Source organism: Chrysemys picta, chromosome 2, assembly GCF_011386835.1.
Source record: "Chrysemys picta bellii isolate R12L10 chromosome 2, ASM1138683v2, whole genome shotgun sequence".
NCBI lineage: Eukaryota > Metazoa > Chordata > Testudines > Emydidae > Chrysemys > Chrysemys picta.
In genome coordinates this window covers 117,116,338-117,133,320 of record NC_088792.1, presented here as the reverse complement: position 1 = coordinate 117,133,320, position 16,983 = coordinate 117,116,338, and the positions used below count along the sequence as shown (strand labels likewise).

The 16,983-nt window shown below is 46.0% G+C and overlaps 2 protein-coding genes across 8 annotated transcripts in view; both read left to right on the top strand.

Annotated features, from left to right (window-relative positions):
- BRD9 (bromodomain containing 9) overlaps positions 1-1,416 on the top strand; it is a 57,180-nt gene extending 55,764 nt beyond the window's left edge. For all 6 annotated transcript variants that reach the window (XM_008169354.4, XM_008169353.4, XM_024106190.3 and 3 more), the window contains exon 17: positions 511-1,416. In XM_008169354.4, the coding sequence (XP_008167576.2) occupies positions 511-611 (101 nt within the window). In that variant the 3' untranslated portion in view covers positions 612-1,416. The remainder of the gene's footprint in view (positions 1-510) is intronic.
- A 14,257-nt stretch (positions 1,417-15,673) lies between these two features.
- Positions 15,674-16,983, top strand: part of LOC101934137 (palmitoyltransferase ZDHHC11) — a 97,157-nt gene continuing 95,847 nt past the window's right edge. Inside the window, exon 1 of one of the 2 annotated variants that reach the window (XM_005296520.5) lies at positions 15,674-15,892. In XM_005296520.5, coding sequence (XP_005296577.1) covers positions 15,857-15,892 — 36 coding nt within the window. In that variant the 5' untranslated portion in view covers positions 15,674-15,856. The remainder of the gene's footprint in view (positions 15,893-16,983) is intronic. The other variant, XM_065584064.1, reaches the window with a different exon arrangement.

The window sequence follows — 16,983 nt, the reverse complement described above, 5'->3', positions numbered from 1 at the left end:
CACGGCCAATGGAAGCTTCGGGGATGGTACCCGCAGGCGAAGGCAGTGCGTGGCGGAGCCGCCTGCCCCTCGCCACCCCCGGGAGCGACTGCTGGACGTGCTGGCCGCTTCCAGGAACAGTGCAGGGCCAGGGCTGGCAGGGAGCTTGCCTTAGCCCCGCTGCGTGCTGCTGCCATTCTGGAGCCACTTGAGGTAAGTGGTGCCAGGCTGGAGCCCACACCCTGAACCCCTCCTGCACCTCAAACCCTCGCCCTGAGCCCCCTCCCACACTCTGCACACCGCACCCTTCCCACACCCCACATCCCCTCTTGCACCCCAATTCCATTCATGGCCCTGCATACACTTTCTCCACCCAGATGTGGCCCTCAGGTCAAAAAGTTTGCCCACCCCTGCCCTAGGACATGGAGGAAGGGTGGAAAGAACATATTAAATACCAGCGCAGTTTTATGTCTTTAAGGCCTGCCTGCTAGATTTTTCTGTCTTACTAATTTTTTTTTTCTTATACTACAGGAAGTCCTTCTCATCTGAGTGTAGGAGAACAACAAGACATGGTACATGACCCCTATGAATTTCTTCAATCTCCTGAACCTGCAAATGCCACCAGTAATTAACATGTACAATATTTCATTTTTTATTTTTATTTTTTGTTTTAATTGTGTAACATTTTTATAAAGTTTTTGTCAAATGGCAGAAACCTCAATTTTGTCCTCTTTTCTGTGAGGATAGCTGTATAATAATACCATGCACATTTGTAAAATTTGCCTAGCTAATGTATCATGTTGTCAACACCACACTAAATATTGCCTTCATTTTTTTTTAAATATAGTGGTCAATAAGAATCTCAATAGGAGAAAACACAAATTGTGTGTTCTAGAACGACATTAGATAAGTAGGATGCATGCAGTTCTTAATATATAGAACATCCTCAAGGAGGAATATTTATTTTTCAGCAATGACACAACTTCCTGAATTGTGATCATTTTCATGTTCCCGCTCCCCTTCCATCCTGTTCTGTAGAGAGAGGGGCTATGTTTCTCTCTGTCTTAAAATATAGTTTCTTAACACTCCAAAAACACTTAATTTGGAAACATAAAACACGCTGTAGCTGTCATATCAAACAGCTCACTATAGGAGTTCTGCCCTGCAACTAAATGGAGATAAATGTATTGTGGTCCCTTTTATCCATGAACAGTACAGGGACCAAATACCTAGATTTTTTTTTGTAAAGGTAATATGTATATTTACTTGAATGAAAGTATACTGGACAAAAGGGTATGCTTTTATGTAATTAAGTTTTTGTAATTCAACACCGACATGACAGTTTTTTAACAATGATATTATGTGTAATCTAAATGAATGTTATGCATTTACAATATTTTGTAAATATTAACTTAATAAAAGTCATACAAAAATCAACTTTTTTGAAGTTTGCCCATGTCTTGTTATTGCCAAAATGTAAGTTGCTTGCTTGTTCTTGCTAAACCTAACATATCCTAATATATCTTATTGCTATAAAGGGCACATGACATTACATGACCATATTGCAAAGCTTAGTTGCACACAATACTAGTTGAGAACACTTTGAAAACAGTCAAAAAGCTTGGCAGACATTTGGGATTAGGGAGCAAAGTCCTTGGGATTTCCCAGTGGTGAGCTATGCAAGTGTGGTCTTGACTTTTGAGTCTCATATTTATTGATATTTGTAACTAAACTTGCATTTGTACAAGATCAAATGTAATCAGTAACGTTGCTGGTGAGTATTTGCTTCAGGTTGGGAGGCTGTCTGTAAGCGAGGACTGGCAAATACTCACCAGCAACTAAACACCACACAACAAAAACACTAACCCAGGAACCAATCCCTGCAACAAACCCTGTTGCCAACTCTGTCCTCATACCTATTCAAGGGTCACCTATTCATAGGGCCTAACCACATCAGGCACAGCATGAGGGGCTCGTTCACCTGCACATCTACCAATGTGATATATGCCATCATGTGCCAGCAATGCTCCTCTGCCATGTACACTGGCCAAACCAGACAGTCTCTACGCAAAAGAATAAATGGACACAAATCAGACATCAAGAATTGTAACATTCAAAAATCAGTAGGAGAACACTTCAGTCTCCCTGGACACTCAATAACAGACTTAAAAGTGGCAATTCTTCGACAAAAAAAATTAACAGACTTCAGCGAGAAACTGCAGAACTGGAATTAATTTGCAAACTGTACACCATCAAATTAGGCCTGAATAAAGACTGGGAGTGATGGGTCACTACAAAGAGTAATTTTCCCTCTTTTGATAATCACCCCTTCTTGTCAACTGTTGAGAATAGGCCACTTCCACCTTAATTTAATTGGCCTAGTTAGCCCTGACCCCCACCCAAACTTGGTAAGGCAACTCCCATCTTTTCATGTGCTGTGATATATATACTGCTTATTGTATTTTTCACTCCACGCATCTGATGAAGTGGGTTTTAGACCACAAAAACTTATGCCCAAATAAATTTTAGTCTTTAAGGTGCCACAAGGACTCCTCGTTGTTTTTGCAGTATCTCCACAGTTAGAGTTGTAACTAGTTTAAAAGTTACATTTGACTTACCTGACACTTTTTTTTTTTTTAATTGAACCAGTCCACTTGAATTCTGTGCTCCTCTTCAGAAGGGGAAAGTTTTAGAGAGAGTTTGGTGGTAAAGAGAGGAGTTTGAAATATCAGAAGTATTTCACACTTTGAAAATTAACATTTTTTAACACTATCTCAAAAAATAGCTTGGCCTAGTGTCATTATCCCAAGGTAAACTCTATCTTTGACCCCCTCATGCTCTCTACCTGTGGGCACCCTTCCAAGTGCCACACCCAGCACCTGCATTTTTCTGAACAGAATTCTGCCATTCCACTCCACTTTTAGACTGGACCTGAGTTACAGCACCCCTCTTTACCAACTCTTTTCCCTCAGCACATCCAGCTGGGCTTGTCCCTGCTATAGACTTCCCTTCAAGGACTGTAAACTGGAGGTAAACACAATGACACTGAACAGCTTCAAAACAAAGTGTTCTCTGTTTATCCATGTGAACACAGCCATCAGAGAGAGAGGATTAAAATAACAAAAAGTCTGTTGTCTTCATTGAAAGCTTAGGTATATCTGTCAAGGTTTAGGTAGGTCCCACGTATCCTGCTGCTTCATGGGACTGGAGTTCTGTCTCTCAGAGTTTAACAGTTACTAAATTCTTTGTTTTAAGGTCTCCCTGCTTGAATTCTCCACCCCATCCCAAGTTATCAGCTAGATTGGTGGTCAAAGTGTGGTGGAGATAAACTTTCAAAGGAATTGATCCCTGAATTAAGTATAACAGTGATTGGGTTATCTAAAGCATAGTCACCCTGGACTGAGTTAACTGCACGCTTGTAGCAAACAGCATTACAGTAATCAAATAGGGATACACATCATATTCCTAACAAATAACATATCCCATATTATTCAGACCTAGAAACCCTAAATGTGGCTTAATTTTGTGTCTTAAAACCCACCCTTCCACTACTCTAATGTAATAAGTCTATTTTTGTGAAAACTCAAAAGGTTTTGTGCACACTTTAAAAATTCATGAGGTCTTATATGAGTCTGTAGAAATGGAATGTCCATGTGCTCTGGGATGGTACAACAAGAAGGTGGATATGGGAAGGACTCTGAGAGGAAAGGAGAGGAAAATAGCCATCAAATAAATTAATCTGAGTTATTGAGAAAGGGCCCCTGGCTCTTTCCTTGTCTACACATAATACAAAAAGAACTGACTAGTGGTGGCCATGTGGTCATCTGTGATAAACCTGGTTGTACCAGACCAGTAATAACCATGTGGGGCTTTTAGAATGAAATAAAGCCATACAATATGGACATCTGGCGTTATGGACTCATGTTGTTGTAGGGTTTTGAGGTTGTGAGGTCAAGTCATTAAAATTCACTTGTATGGTTTAAAAAAAAAATCCTCCACCACTAGAAGTAATAATCTCTGCCACCATTAAAGGATTGGACTCTAGCCTTGGTGAATATGTAGTTCATTAAAGATTAACTTTCAAGCTACAGAAAAATGAATACATGAGAATCTTAACTTTTCCTGCACTAGGTGAAATCAGTTATCAAGTAACAAAGAGGACTATATTGTATAGAAAGTAAATTTTCACCATGTGTTTGTTCCTTCCTATTCCTTTCTCATTCCTGGTTTCTATACTTTGGTGTTTGTTTTTTAAACAAATCTGCAGTTATCTCTAAGTGATCATTTACCATCCCATGAGGAGATATAAACTCCTTGTTGCTTTTTCTATATACACATGTAATTTTATTTTGTGTGTGTATATCGATGCATATCGATACAGGTTCATTGTTCTGAAAGATCAGAACAATTTAAAGTCTACAAAATAGCAAGCAGTCTTACAAGTAGGGAAAGAACCTAAGCTTTCGAATAAGTGCACAAAATGCATAGCTATGACTTGTAATACTTGTTCTGGATGCTGTCTAAGGCAGATTGAATTGACTGTGGTTGGGGTTTGTAACAAAACAATCTGAGGAGATATCACAGTATTTAAAGACACTCACTTTCACCACCAATGCAAATACTTATCCAAGATTTGAAACTCCCAGACCTCAGATACACCCACATGGACAAGCAAACAACTGTACTGCTCTTTGTTTCTTGTTGAAAGGAATTAGTAAATTTAGGCATGAAGTTACTTTTTTAAAAAAAGAAATACAAAGGTGCCATAACATTCAGCCCTGCCAGAAGGTTCTGTCTGGGATCTGAACCTGGAACTTTAAATTTCCACATGTGGAATTAACTGCTATTCCTGAATAATTCTGTGTGTGTGTGATGATGCACTCTATATGATTTTATGAAAGTATGCTGATGAGTGTGAATATCATGTAACTAACATATACTTCATGCAAAAGGTCTCTTGTAAGGTATCATTACAAAGTTTATAATCTACTGCGTGTGGTCATCCTATTTGTAAAAGTGTATTACTCTTGTATCTGAAACTAGAAATATGAAATATAGCTCTGAGGTCCTACTGTGTGGACACAATAAGAGTGCCTTGCTCATTTTTCATTTGAAACTTTTTAAAAATAGGAAAAGATAAACAGCAAAAACAGTAACTTTCTCTAATTTTTTAGTTAGGGTAGTTTTAGGTAAATATTTTCAGCTGACTTTAAACTGATTAAGTCCTTTTAAAGAAAGGATGCCTTCATAGGCCCTGTCTACACGGGCAAGTTTCTGTGCAGTAAAGCAGGTTTCTGAATTGTAACTCTTGAGGTGTACAGACTGCCAAGCCACTTAGTGCGCAGAAACAGCACTGTAAAAAACCACCCCAACAAGAGACATACAGCTTTCTGCGCCAGGGGTACAGCGCTGCCGTGCCAGTGTAGACACCGTGGTCTATTACAGTGCTGTGATTCGCCTCTGGGAGGTGTCCCACAATACCTGTTCTTCCCTCTCTGGTCATCGGTTTGAACTCTACTGCCCTGACCTCAGGTGACCAACCATCATCCCCACCCCATAAATTGCTTGGTGATGGTCTCAGTGCATCTTTCCAGGTGGCCATGCCTGCTCCATGCACCAGGCACTCCCCCGCTTGGCGCAATGCCGAGCTGCTGGACCTCATCAGCATTTGGAGAGAGGAGGCTGTCCAGTCCCAGCTGCGCTCCAGCCATAGGAATTATGATACCTAAGGACAGATTTCACAATGCGTGACAGAAAGGGGCCATGACCGGGACACACTGCAGTGCAGAGTCAAAGTGAAGGACCTGCGGAACGCCTACCACAAGGTGTGGGAGGCAAACTGCTGCTCCGGTGCTGCGCCCACGAGCTGCTGGTTCTACAAAGAGCTGGATGTGATACTTGGTGGCGATCCCACCTCCACAGCAAAGACCACTATGGATACTTTGGTGGCTTGCATGCCAGTCGAGAGTGGACCGAGCCAGTAGGAGGAAATCTTGGACAAGGAGGGGGATCCAGAGACAAAGGATGACTTGGAAGTCAGAGATGCATACAGTCAGGAGCTTTTTTCTACCCCATGGGAGGCTAGCCAGTCACAGCTGTCGGACGTTGGTGAAGTGCAAACAGGAGAGGAGGACCCAGTAAGTGGATCTGATTTTGGGAATTGTTGAAGCAAGTTGTTGGGGGAAGAAGAGTTGCAGAAAGCAGGCGTGCCTCCCACGTTATGCCTAGTGGGAGTGGTGGAACGGGATGTTGATTGACTCCCTCAACAGTCATTCTGCACTTGCTCAGCCTATTGTTGAACTGCTCCTTGCTGCTGTCAAGTTGCCCCATGTATGGCTTCATAAGCCATGGCATTAAGGGGTAGGCAGTGTCTTCCAGGATCACAATGGGCATTTCGACTTCCTCTACGATGATCTTCTAGTCCGGGAAGAAAGTCCCTGCTTGCAACTTCCTGAACAGGCCAGCGTTCTGAAAGACGCATGCGTCATGCACCTTTCCTGACCAGCCTGCATTAATGTCTGTGAAACACCCACAAGTGCCTGGGGAACCATTGAGAAATACCCCTTGTGATTATATCAGGGTGGATAAAAATCAATGATTTTTAATACAAATAAAAAAAATTGGATTTTCTTTATTTAAATAGGATTTTTTTTTGATAAAATGCTTTTTGAGGAAAAAACCTATTTAAAGCTAGTTTTAATTGAGATACATTATAGCTCAAAGATATCATCATGGAATAGGGATTATAAATTCTAATTCTATAGTATGAGACAATATATTCATGTAATGTTTAAGAAAAGTTTTTTAAATGAGTTCCAATAGTTCATGGATTAGGGACACAATTTTATGGGGTTCCCATAGATTATTTAGGTTTATCTTTCTATCTACCCAATGGGACTTAGTGCTCAGTCTAGAACAGGAATCTCAAACTAAAATCACCACAAGGGCCACATGAGGTCTAGTACATTGGCCCGAGGGCCGCATCACATTTCATACAACGATACAAAAGTATGGTCACAAATGAAAAAAATGAAGAGTAATATAGTATGCTATTAAAAGTCAATGTATTAATTTTTTAAAAACTGTAATGCGAAGAGGGGTTTTAATAAACCCTTGGGCATGGGCATAGTTTTACTTCTATTTGGCGGGGGGCAAAGGCTGGCAGGGCTTGAGCCAGCTCTGCACAGCAAGGTCCAGGGAGGGAGTGCCACCTCCACCCCCTGACTCACTCAGGAGGCCACCCAGCCTGTCTGGGCTGTGGGGAGATGCAACCAAAAAACATAACTCAAAGTGGGGACTCAGTTCAAAAAATTTGAAAACTGCTCAGGATGCAGGGAGGGGATAGCTGGGGCTGTGTGCGGGCAGGGGGGTAGCTCAGGGTGCAGGGATGTGGGTAGCTAGGGGCTGTGTACAGGCGGGGGGGGGCTCCCACTGTGGCTCCCAGCTTCAGCGGGGAGGGGGGAAAGGCTCTGGGGCTCCTGGCTTCAGCCCCCCACTCCTCCTGGCTTGTGGGGGAGAAGGTTTGCCAGCTTCAGCCCTCCACCACTCCTAGATTTGGGGGGGAGGGGAGGAAGAGTGGTGGCTTCAGCCCTGTGCTTCTCCTGGCTTTGGGGGCTGGGGGGGGGGCGCCGCCTCCAGCCCTGTGCTGCTCCCAGCTTTGTGTGGGTGCCACCTTCAGCCCTGCGCCGCTCCCAGCTTCAGTGCCGGAGCTTGGGGTACTGGGTTTCAGCCATGGGGCCCTGCGGCTCCCCTGAAAGGGCTCGCGGACTCCCATGGCGCTGCAGACCCCCAGTTGAGAACTGCTGCCATATGCTGCAGTCCATTGAAATTAAAAAGATTTTAAATAAAGGTCGGCTATGGAGACTATTATTGCATCTGGATTAGGTTTAAAATGTATTTCCAGGCTGATTGGGGTTACTAGTGAACTTGCTTTTTAAATTAAGAGGGACTAATTCACACAGTGTAATAGCATTTTAATACCGAGTTTGTAAATCAAGTCAGTCAGTAATCCAGCCATATAAAAAATTAATTTCTCTACCATCTGACCTGCTTTTCAGAGGCTTAAATTGTTCTCTGAAGTAGCTGCATTTGCTCATTCTATTTATTACCTTAAATATGACAGATTTAGAATCTGAGCCATGTCTTTTTTCCTCTATTTAGTAATAGCTAAACGTTCTATATCACACAGAAGTTTGAGTCCCAGAAGTCTGATAATTATAACTCTAATTGTTACACTTGAATAGCCACATTTTCAAAAAGGAAGGCTCACAATCCGTATGTAATTTGCATACTTACAAAAAGAACTACTGGCTGCATATGCCAACTGGGTGAGTAGGTGTTAAGATATTTGTACACACTTGTAAAATGTAGAAGCAAATGTAAGTGCTTTTGAAAATAAATATTTTTTAAGATTACTATAACAATTTGGATAAAATACATCTGTACATACATTACAGTCTAACATTCCTCACTGATATTATTATTATATAGAAAGCAGAAAGGCAATCACTTTTATATATTAACTCTCAAAGCACAGAATGCACAAATCAAAGCAAGTACTTGCAGCTCTATCACCTTGTGCTGTGATCCTGTCAGATCTCACAAGCTAAGCAACATCCTACCAGGTCAAACCACTATGGAAGACTTGGTAGCAGCAGGAATTAGTGTTGTTAATTCAGCAGATGGCATTCTTTTCCAGTCAACACTGAAGTCAATGGGCTTCTGCAGATAGAATGCTGCAGAACTGGATCTTTCACAAACAAGATGAAGCATGGGGGAAAGGGATGGAGTACACAAACAAAATGATCTGAGTGATGGCAAGTATACAATTTTCAGAGTAACAGCCGTGTTAGTCTGTATCCGCAAAAAGAAGAACAGGAGTACTTGTGGCACCTTAGAGACTAACAAATTTATTAGAGCATAAGCTTTCGTGGACTACAGCCCACTTCTTCGGATGCATACAAGTATACAATGTCAGTTCCAGCAGTTTTATGAATATTGAGTTTAACTATTCTTGCCTGTTAGTTGACAGTGTTTGCTCTGCATTTTTAAAGACATAATAAACTTCTGGCAGGAGAAATCTTAGGTCTGATATACACAAGAGAATTGCACTAGCTTAACTAAAGATGTAATTTTTCAAATTGATTTAGTTGAACTGGTTCAAATCCCTGTGTGGACACTCTTATTTTGGGTTGTTTTAAATTAACTAGGAATCAGCTTAAGCTAAACCCAAATAAGTGTGTTTACATAGGTTTGCACCAGTTTAACTAAACTGGCTTGAATATCACACATTTAGTTAAAACAGTGCAATATTTTTGTGTAGACAAGGCCTTGTTTACATATTCTAGTCCTTCCTTACACTGGAGATCTGAATCCTGCCTAGCTTGTAAGAGGTGAAAAACTATACATACCTAAATTTTAATGGTTTCAGAGGGGTAGCCGGGTTAGTCTGTATCAGCAAAAACAAGGAGTCTGTAGCAGTTTAAAGAGACTAACAAATGTATTTGGGCATAAGCTTTCGGGGCCTAGAACCCACTTCATCAGGTGTAACTTTCATCAGATTAAATGTTAATGACATTCTTCTATCTTTGATTTGCTGCAAATTCAAGTTGATATCAAGAGTTAATCCCATAATAATGTGCTAAAAGGGAGGAAGGCATGTTTAACAGATTCCTGGATCACATTAATAGAGTGGTACTATGTGCAAGGAAGCAGATCCCATCAGTTTGAATTCTGGAAGAGGAAATAGCTGATATGAAAATTCTTTATCTTTATCTCTTCGCTGTTTGGATTCTCAGAGGGCTGGAACTAGCAGGGCCGGCTCTAACTTTTTTGCAGCCTCAAGCAAAAAAAAAAAAAAATAAGTGCCACCCTCCATAGCGCCACCATAACACACACCCTCAGCACCGCGACGCCACCCCCCCACAGAGCACCGCGACGCCGAACTCCCCCGCCGAACACCCTCAGCCCCCCACCAAGCGCCACCAAACACCCCCACCACCGAGCTGCCGAACACACACCCCGCGCCGTCACATCCCTCCCCCCGCGGAGCGCCGCTACCGAATCCCACCCCCCAGCGCCCCCCGCGCGCCCAGCCGCCGAAACAAAAACAACCCACCCCACCCTCAGCGCCGCCCGACCGAACCCAAAAAACAACAACCCTGAGCACCCCCCTGCCACCCCAAGATTGGCCGCCCCTTACCAGGTGCCACCCCAAGCACGTGCGTGGTCAGCTGGTGCTTGGAGCCGGCCCTGGGAGCTAGGAAACAAAAGCAGAGGTCCGCAGGATCAACCTGGCTTAGCCCTAAAAGACATTCAGTGCTGACAGATTACTACAGCTCTAAGAACAGGAGTACTTGTGGCACCTTAGAGACTAACAAATTTATTAGAGCATAAGCTTTTGCAGGCTACAGCCCACTTTTTCAGATGCATATAGAATGGAACATATATTGAGGAGATATATATACACACACATACAGAGAGCATGAACAGGTGAGAGTTGTCTTACCAACTCTGAGAGGCCAATTAAGTAAGAGAGAGAAAAAAAAAACACTTTTGAAGTGATAATCAAGGTAGCCCAGTACAGACAGTTTGATAAGAAGTGTGAGAATACTGTGACAAAGTTCCTCCTCTATCTTGGTGGGTCCTGCACTTATTGGCGGATTTTCTTGCCTCAGAGATTCACCATGTGGGTTGGGGAACAGCCCAGAGACCTTCCCCTCTGGAAGAACCCACAGTCCAGGTCAATTGGGAGGTTTGGGGGGAACCCGGGCCCATCCTCTACTCCAGGTTCCAGCCCAGGGCCCTGTGAACTGCAGCTGTCTATAGTGCCTCCTGTAATAGCTGCATGACAGCTACAACTCCCTGGGCTACTTCCCCATGGCCTCCTCCAAACACCTTCCTTATTCTCACCACAGGACCTTCCTCCTAGTGTCTGATAATACTTGTGCTCCTCAGTCCTCCAGCAGCACACCCTCTCAGTTCCTTGCACTTCTTGCTCCCAGCTCTTCACACTTGCACCGCAAACTAGGGTGACCAGACGTCCCGATTTTATCGGGACTGTCCCGATATTTCCTTGTTTGTCCCGCGTCCCGACCGACGTGTGGTTGGGACACTGGACAAACAAGGAAATGCGCCGGAGCCTGGAGCCCGGAAGTGCTCGCACTCCGCCCCCTCCGCCCCGCCTCCACCCCGTCCTCCCCCGATTGGCTCCCTCCCCGAATCCCCGCCTCTTCCCCAGGCTCACCATTCCTCCTCCCTCCACAAGCTCTGGAGGGAGGCCCAGGAGACACAGGGGAAGCTCGGGGCCGGGGTGAGTAAGAGTCCGGCCTGGCCCCGAGCAGGCAGGACTCAGTTGGGTGGTAGGGAGAGGAGGGGGATGGCCCGCGGGGCCAGGCAGCGGCTGTTTTCCCCCCCTGGGCAGCGGGACTCGGGAGCAGCCGCTGCTGCAGCTCCCACTGTCGCGGGGGGAGGAAGTGGCCATGGCGCTTGGAGGCTGCGGCTCTGGCGTCCCCGAACCCCCTGAGCCTGGACCTGCTGCAGGGACCCAGCAGCGCGCACGCTGTGCCCAGCCCCTGGCCAGTCACATCTGGGCTGCTGCCCAGGTGGTACAATCCCGCGGCGGCCCTGGGGCGGAGGCATCGACAGCCCAGCCCCGTTCGTTCCCCTGCGGGACCCGAGCAGGACAGGGGGGCTGGGGCTGCGGCCTGCTGCCCCCACTCCGGGGCCGCCGCGGGATAGTACCAGCTGGGCAGCAGCCCAGACATGACTGGCCAGGGGCTGGGCGCAGCGTGCACACTGCTGGGTCCCCGCAGCAGGCCCCGGCTCGGGGGGTTCGGGCCCGGGCGCCAGAGCCACAGCCGCCGAGCTTGGCCATCGGCCGCTTCCTCCCCCCGCGGCAGTGGGAGCTGCAGCAGCGGCTGCTCCCGAGTCCCGCTGCTCAGGGGGGAGAACAGCCACCGCCTGGCCCCGCGGGTCGCCCCCCTCCTCTCCCTACCACCCAACTGAGTCCTGCCTGCTTGGGGCCAGGCCGGACTCTCACTCACCCTGGCCCCGCGCTTCCCCTGCATCTCCCGGGCCTCCCTCCAGCGCTTGTGGAGGAAGGGTGGTTTGTTTTTTTTTGTTTTTTGCCCCGCCCCCCCCACGTCCCGCTATTTGACTTGGGTGATCTGGTCACCCTACCGCAAACTGAAGTGAGTGCCTTTCTAAAACCCAGGTACCCTGATTAGCCTGCCTTAATTGATTCTAGCAGCTTCTTCTTAATTGGCTCCAGTTGTCCTAATTAGCCTGCCTGCCTTAACTGGTTCTAGCAGGTTCCTGATTACTCTAGTGCAGCCCCTGCTCTGGTCACTCAGGGAACAGAAAACTACTCATCCAGTGACCAGTATATTTGCCCTCTATCAGACTCCTATACCCCACTGGTCTGGGTCTGTCACAGTACTTACAAGGGGAGATAGATTCAATGTTTGTAATGGCTCAGCCATTCCCAGTCCTTATTCAATCCTAAGTTGATCGTATCTAGTTTGCATATCAATTCCAGCTCAGACCTGTCCTCGCTTACAGACAACCCCCCAACCTAAAGCAAATACTCACCAGCAACCACACACCACTGAACAAAAACACTGACCCAGGAACCTATCCTTGTAACAAAGCCCGATGCCAACTCTGTCCACATATCTATTCAAGTGACATCATCATAGGACCTAATCACATCAGCCATACCATCAGGGGCTCGTTCACCTGCACATCTACCAATGTGATATATGCCATCATGTGCCAGCAATGCCCCTCTGCCATGTACATTGGCCAAACCGGACAGTCTCTATGCAAAAGAATTAATGGACACAAATCTGACATCAGGAATCATAATACTCAAAAACCAGTGGGAGAACACTTTAACTTGTCTGGTCATTCTATGACAGACCTGCGGGTGGCTATTTTACAACAGAAAAACTTCAAAAACAGACTCCAACGAGAGACGGCTGAGCTGGAATTGATATGCAAACTATATGCATCCGAAGAAGTGGGCTGTAGCCCACGAAAGCTTATGCTCTAATAAATTTGTTAGTCTCTAAGGTGCCACAAGTACTCCTGTTCTTTTTGCGGATACAGACTAACACGGCTGCTACTCTGAAACCTGTTACTACAGCTCTGCCACCTTTTGGAACCATAGACTGTAACTCACATGTTGCTGGCTTTAACCTGTAAATAACTCTCTCATTTATTTTTCCTAGTTAATAAATCTTTAGTTTACTAAAAGACTATACCATTTGTCAGGCAGTCTGGAGCGGTTCACGACTGGGAGTGCCAAACTCACAGCAGACTGTCAAAAAGCAGGGCAAATACCCCATAATGATGGTATGATCTATAATTAGATTTCACCAACCCAGTAACAAAGGTGAACCCCTGAAGAGCTATGACAGTCTGATCATAGAGTCAGTCCCTTTCGGCCCTCCAGGCTATCTTGCCACCCAGCCAAGCTGAAGTCTGCTTTACTCCAAAAAAATCACTCCTCCTGCCTGGGTTCACAAGTTCAGAGCAGGTATTTTTACAGTTGTAAAGCAAAACTTACACATTACCTGATAGTGTGAGATACAGACATTACAAGCAAGATTAATGCATACAGCAACTTACAAGTATTTTACAGTGTCTAAACACTACACACATCCTTACAAGTCTAAAACCTATCTTGAACAATACTAACATACAGGTGAGTTGGTCTGGTTTCCAGCTATGAATTTGTCAATGCTCAGCTGATGCCTGCAGTGTTGGCAAGAGCTGGCTCCTGGTTTACCAGTGTTACAGGTAGTATAGATTCAGAAATCCCAAACTGATGTTAAGAGGATAACAAAAAATAAATACAAAAAAAATACTGTCAGCAAAACTAATAGCTTAACTGGACTGCAACATGTTATGCAGAAAGGCCACAAAGGCAAACACTTCTGTGCACAGCAGAAAGGCATTTGGCCCAGGGAATGGGTGATGGGTAGCTTCTTCAGTATTTTTAGAAAAAGTTATGTCTCAGCTGTCTTCTATTAAATTTGAAATACAGGCTACTGACCCTTTCAGCCAGTCATGAGGGGCTAGATGGAGCTGAAAAACAGATGCAGTGCAACTTATTTTATAACAAATATAATCATTAATAGCGTCCTGCCACTTTCCTTTTAGCTTAGACTTCATTAGAACAGAACCACATCCTGTTTCTCTTCCTAGAGTAATACCTTCCCTTTGGGTTTCTATATCTGCCAGTGAGGTTCCTTATCATCTTTTTACCCACTCACTCACACTGGTGAGCAGAACTGTTTGCTGAGGTGTTTTAACCTCATTCTGGCCATAGCTTGTATGGCACCCTTCACACAATGGCTTGTTGAGGGCTATCAACAATATGTAATACCAACAGACCCTAGTCGACAGCAGGCAGAATCGAACCAGGGACTTCTAGAGCTTAGTGCATGAGCCTCTACTGCATGCGCTAAAAGTGAACTGCCTGTTACCTAACATTGTAGAGCAGACTTATTTTCTCTCTCTCTTTAAGTGGTCTTGGTGCCACTAGATGGGACAGAACACCACACCCAGGAGGTGTGTGGGTTACAAATACATGACAATTCTTGTGCATCTAGACTGCTTTAGACCATTTCAAATGTTGTGTGGGAGGGGGAGTAACAGCAATTTTTCCTTTGGGGCAGCTAGGGCACTGCCTCGTTCACAAATATTAGAACATAAAATCCAAATAAGATGTCCCTTGCCCCAATTATAATTCCGTTTCAGGTTGCTACTTTAGAGACATAGGCCCAGAACCTCAGAAGTATTTAGGCACCTAATTCCTGTTGATTTGAGGATTTGGGACACAGCATGCCCATCTTCCAGCTAAAGTATCCACAGTAGGGCAGTGGCTAGGGCCCCACACTGTACAAGATAAAGGCCTCTATAACTAGGATGACCAGATATCCTGATTTTATAGGGTCAGTCCCAGTATTCAGGGCTTTGTTTTATATAGGCACCTATTATCTCCTACCCCATCCTGATTTTTCACACTTGCTATCTAGTCACCTTATCTGTAGCTGTGGCAGCAGAATGTGATTTTGCTCAGCGAACAGTCCAGCACCCTTAAGAGTGCAGTTCAGGTTCATGCGCTTCACTTAGGGTACATCTACACTACAGGGGGGAGTCGATTTAAGATACGCAAATTCAGCTACGTGAATAGCGTAGCTGAATTCGATGTATCGCAGCCGACTTACCCCGTTGTGAGGACAGCGGCAAAATCGACTTCTGCGGCTTTCTGTCGGCGGCGCTTACTACCACCTCCGCTGGTGGAGTAAGAGCGCCAATTCGGGGATCGATTGTTGCGTCCCAACGGGACGCGATAAATCGATCCCCGAGAGGTCGATTTCTACCCGCCGATTCAGGCGGGTAGTATAGACCTAGCCTTAGAAGCTGGCTCTAGCGCCCATTAGCAGAGAGAGCATGTTGCCCTACCATTAACATACAGGTATGGCAGGCCAGCTGACTGACTGGCTTCTATCCTAGGCTAGAAGCCTGGGTCTGGGCGCACCCCCGCCTTCCTCTCCCTCTTGTGGGGTTTGCTCTGCGGATTGGTCTCCGGCATGCCTAGGCGGCACATAGCTCACCGGGCACCCAAGAGCTGCTCCCTCCCAGGAGACGGAGTCGCCCCCCACCGGGTCAGCTTTAGGACCCAGGAGACACTCCGGCCGGGCCGGGGAGAGAAGTTGAAGCGGTTTCCATAGCTGCAAAGGCAGCTGCCGCCTTAAGGAAAACTAACCAGACTTGCCCCGAAGTTGGCCCGGCCACCGCGCCGGCCCCTGGCTCCGGCCATGGCTCTGCAGCGGGAGCGGCTCCCCTGAGGCGGGCGGCAGCGGCCATGACTCCCCCGGCCTGTGCGGTGTGTCTCCGGCAGGTGGGACTCGGGCGGCGGCGGCGGCAGGGACCTGCCTGGGTGGGAGGAGGAGACGGGGGCGTTGTGCGCAAGGCTCCCGCAGAGCCCGGGGATGCGTCAGGCGCTGGGGAAGGGGCGTACGGGCAGGGCGCCGGGAGCTGCGAGGCTGCACGGGCGGGCCGTCGCATAGTCCCCGGGGTAGCGGCTTATGTGAGGGCAGAGCCTAACGAGGGGCTGGGCTGTGGCTAGCTGCTCCTGGGGTCACTTGCGCCTGTTGGATGCTGGCTGGGCTCGGGGCTTCAGAGAGACAAGGTGGGGGAGGTCAGAGCTTTTATTGGCCTCACTTCTAGTGGTGAGAGAGACAAGCTTTGGAGCCATCCAAGGCTCTGCTTCCAGTTGGGGCTTTCTCGGGTAGAGGAGAATTTGCCTTTGAAACAATTGTGGGGCCAGGAAAGTCAACTGAAACCCAACGCTTGTGGTCCCCCTTGGCTGGCACTGCAATTGCAAATTGGAACAACTTTGCGGGCTTCTAGGAGATCTTGGGGCAGCGCAGCCCCGTTCAGAGTTTGCCTCCTTTTTCTTACAGGAGTTGGGCCTAATTCTGTAAACACTTATTGATAGCAGGAAAGGGCTGTATGTAGTTCAGGAGCTGGCTGTACAGGTGCTGTCTAGTGGGGAATGGACTGATAGAAATATGCTTGTTGCTGCTGTTTGCATTGGGATCTTTTTTGTTTTTGTTTTGTTTTGTTTTTACTTAAATATGAACAAACTATGTTAGTGCTGAAAGGAGTGATCGGGACATTTGCTATTCTCATGCAGAAAGTCCATTATGAACAATTTATTAATGAGAAAATCTGAACTGATACACAACTGTTCTTTGCAATCCTCTCATTAAAGGCCAATTTCTCCACGCAGTTCTTGAAACATTTCCTGTGACCTTCCTTCAGTCATTTTTTGGAGGCATTTCCAATCTAGCTCTGTCTTTTTGTTTTCCTATGGAAACAGTTCAGTTCCTTGGTCAATTGTCATGAAGGAGGGGTTAGGTTTAATTTCCATTGCCTACTGTTCATGGCCATTATATCTTACGCTTCTGGGTTAAAGTCTTTAGATGT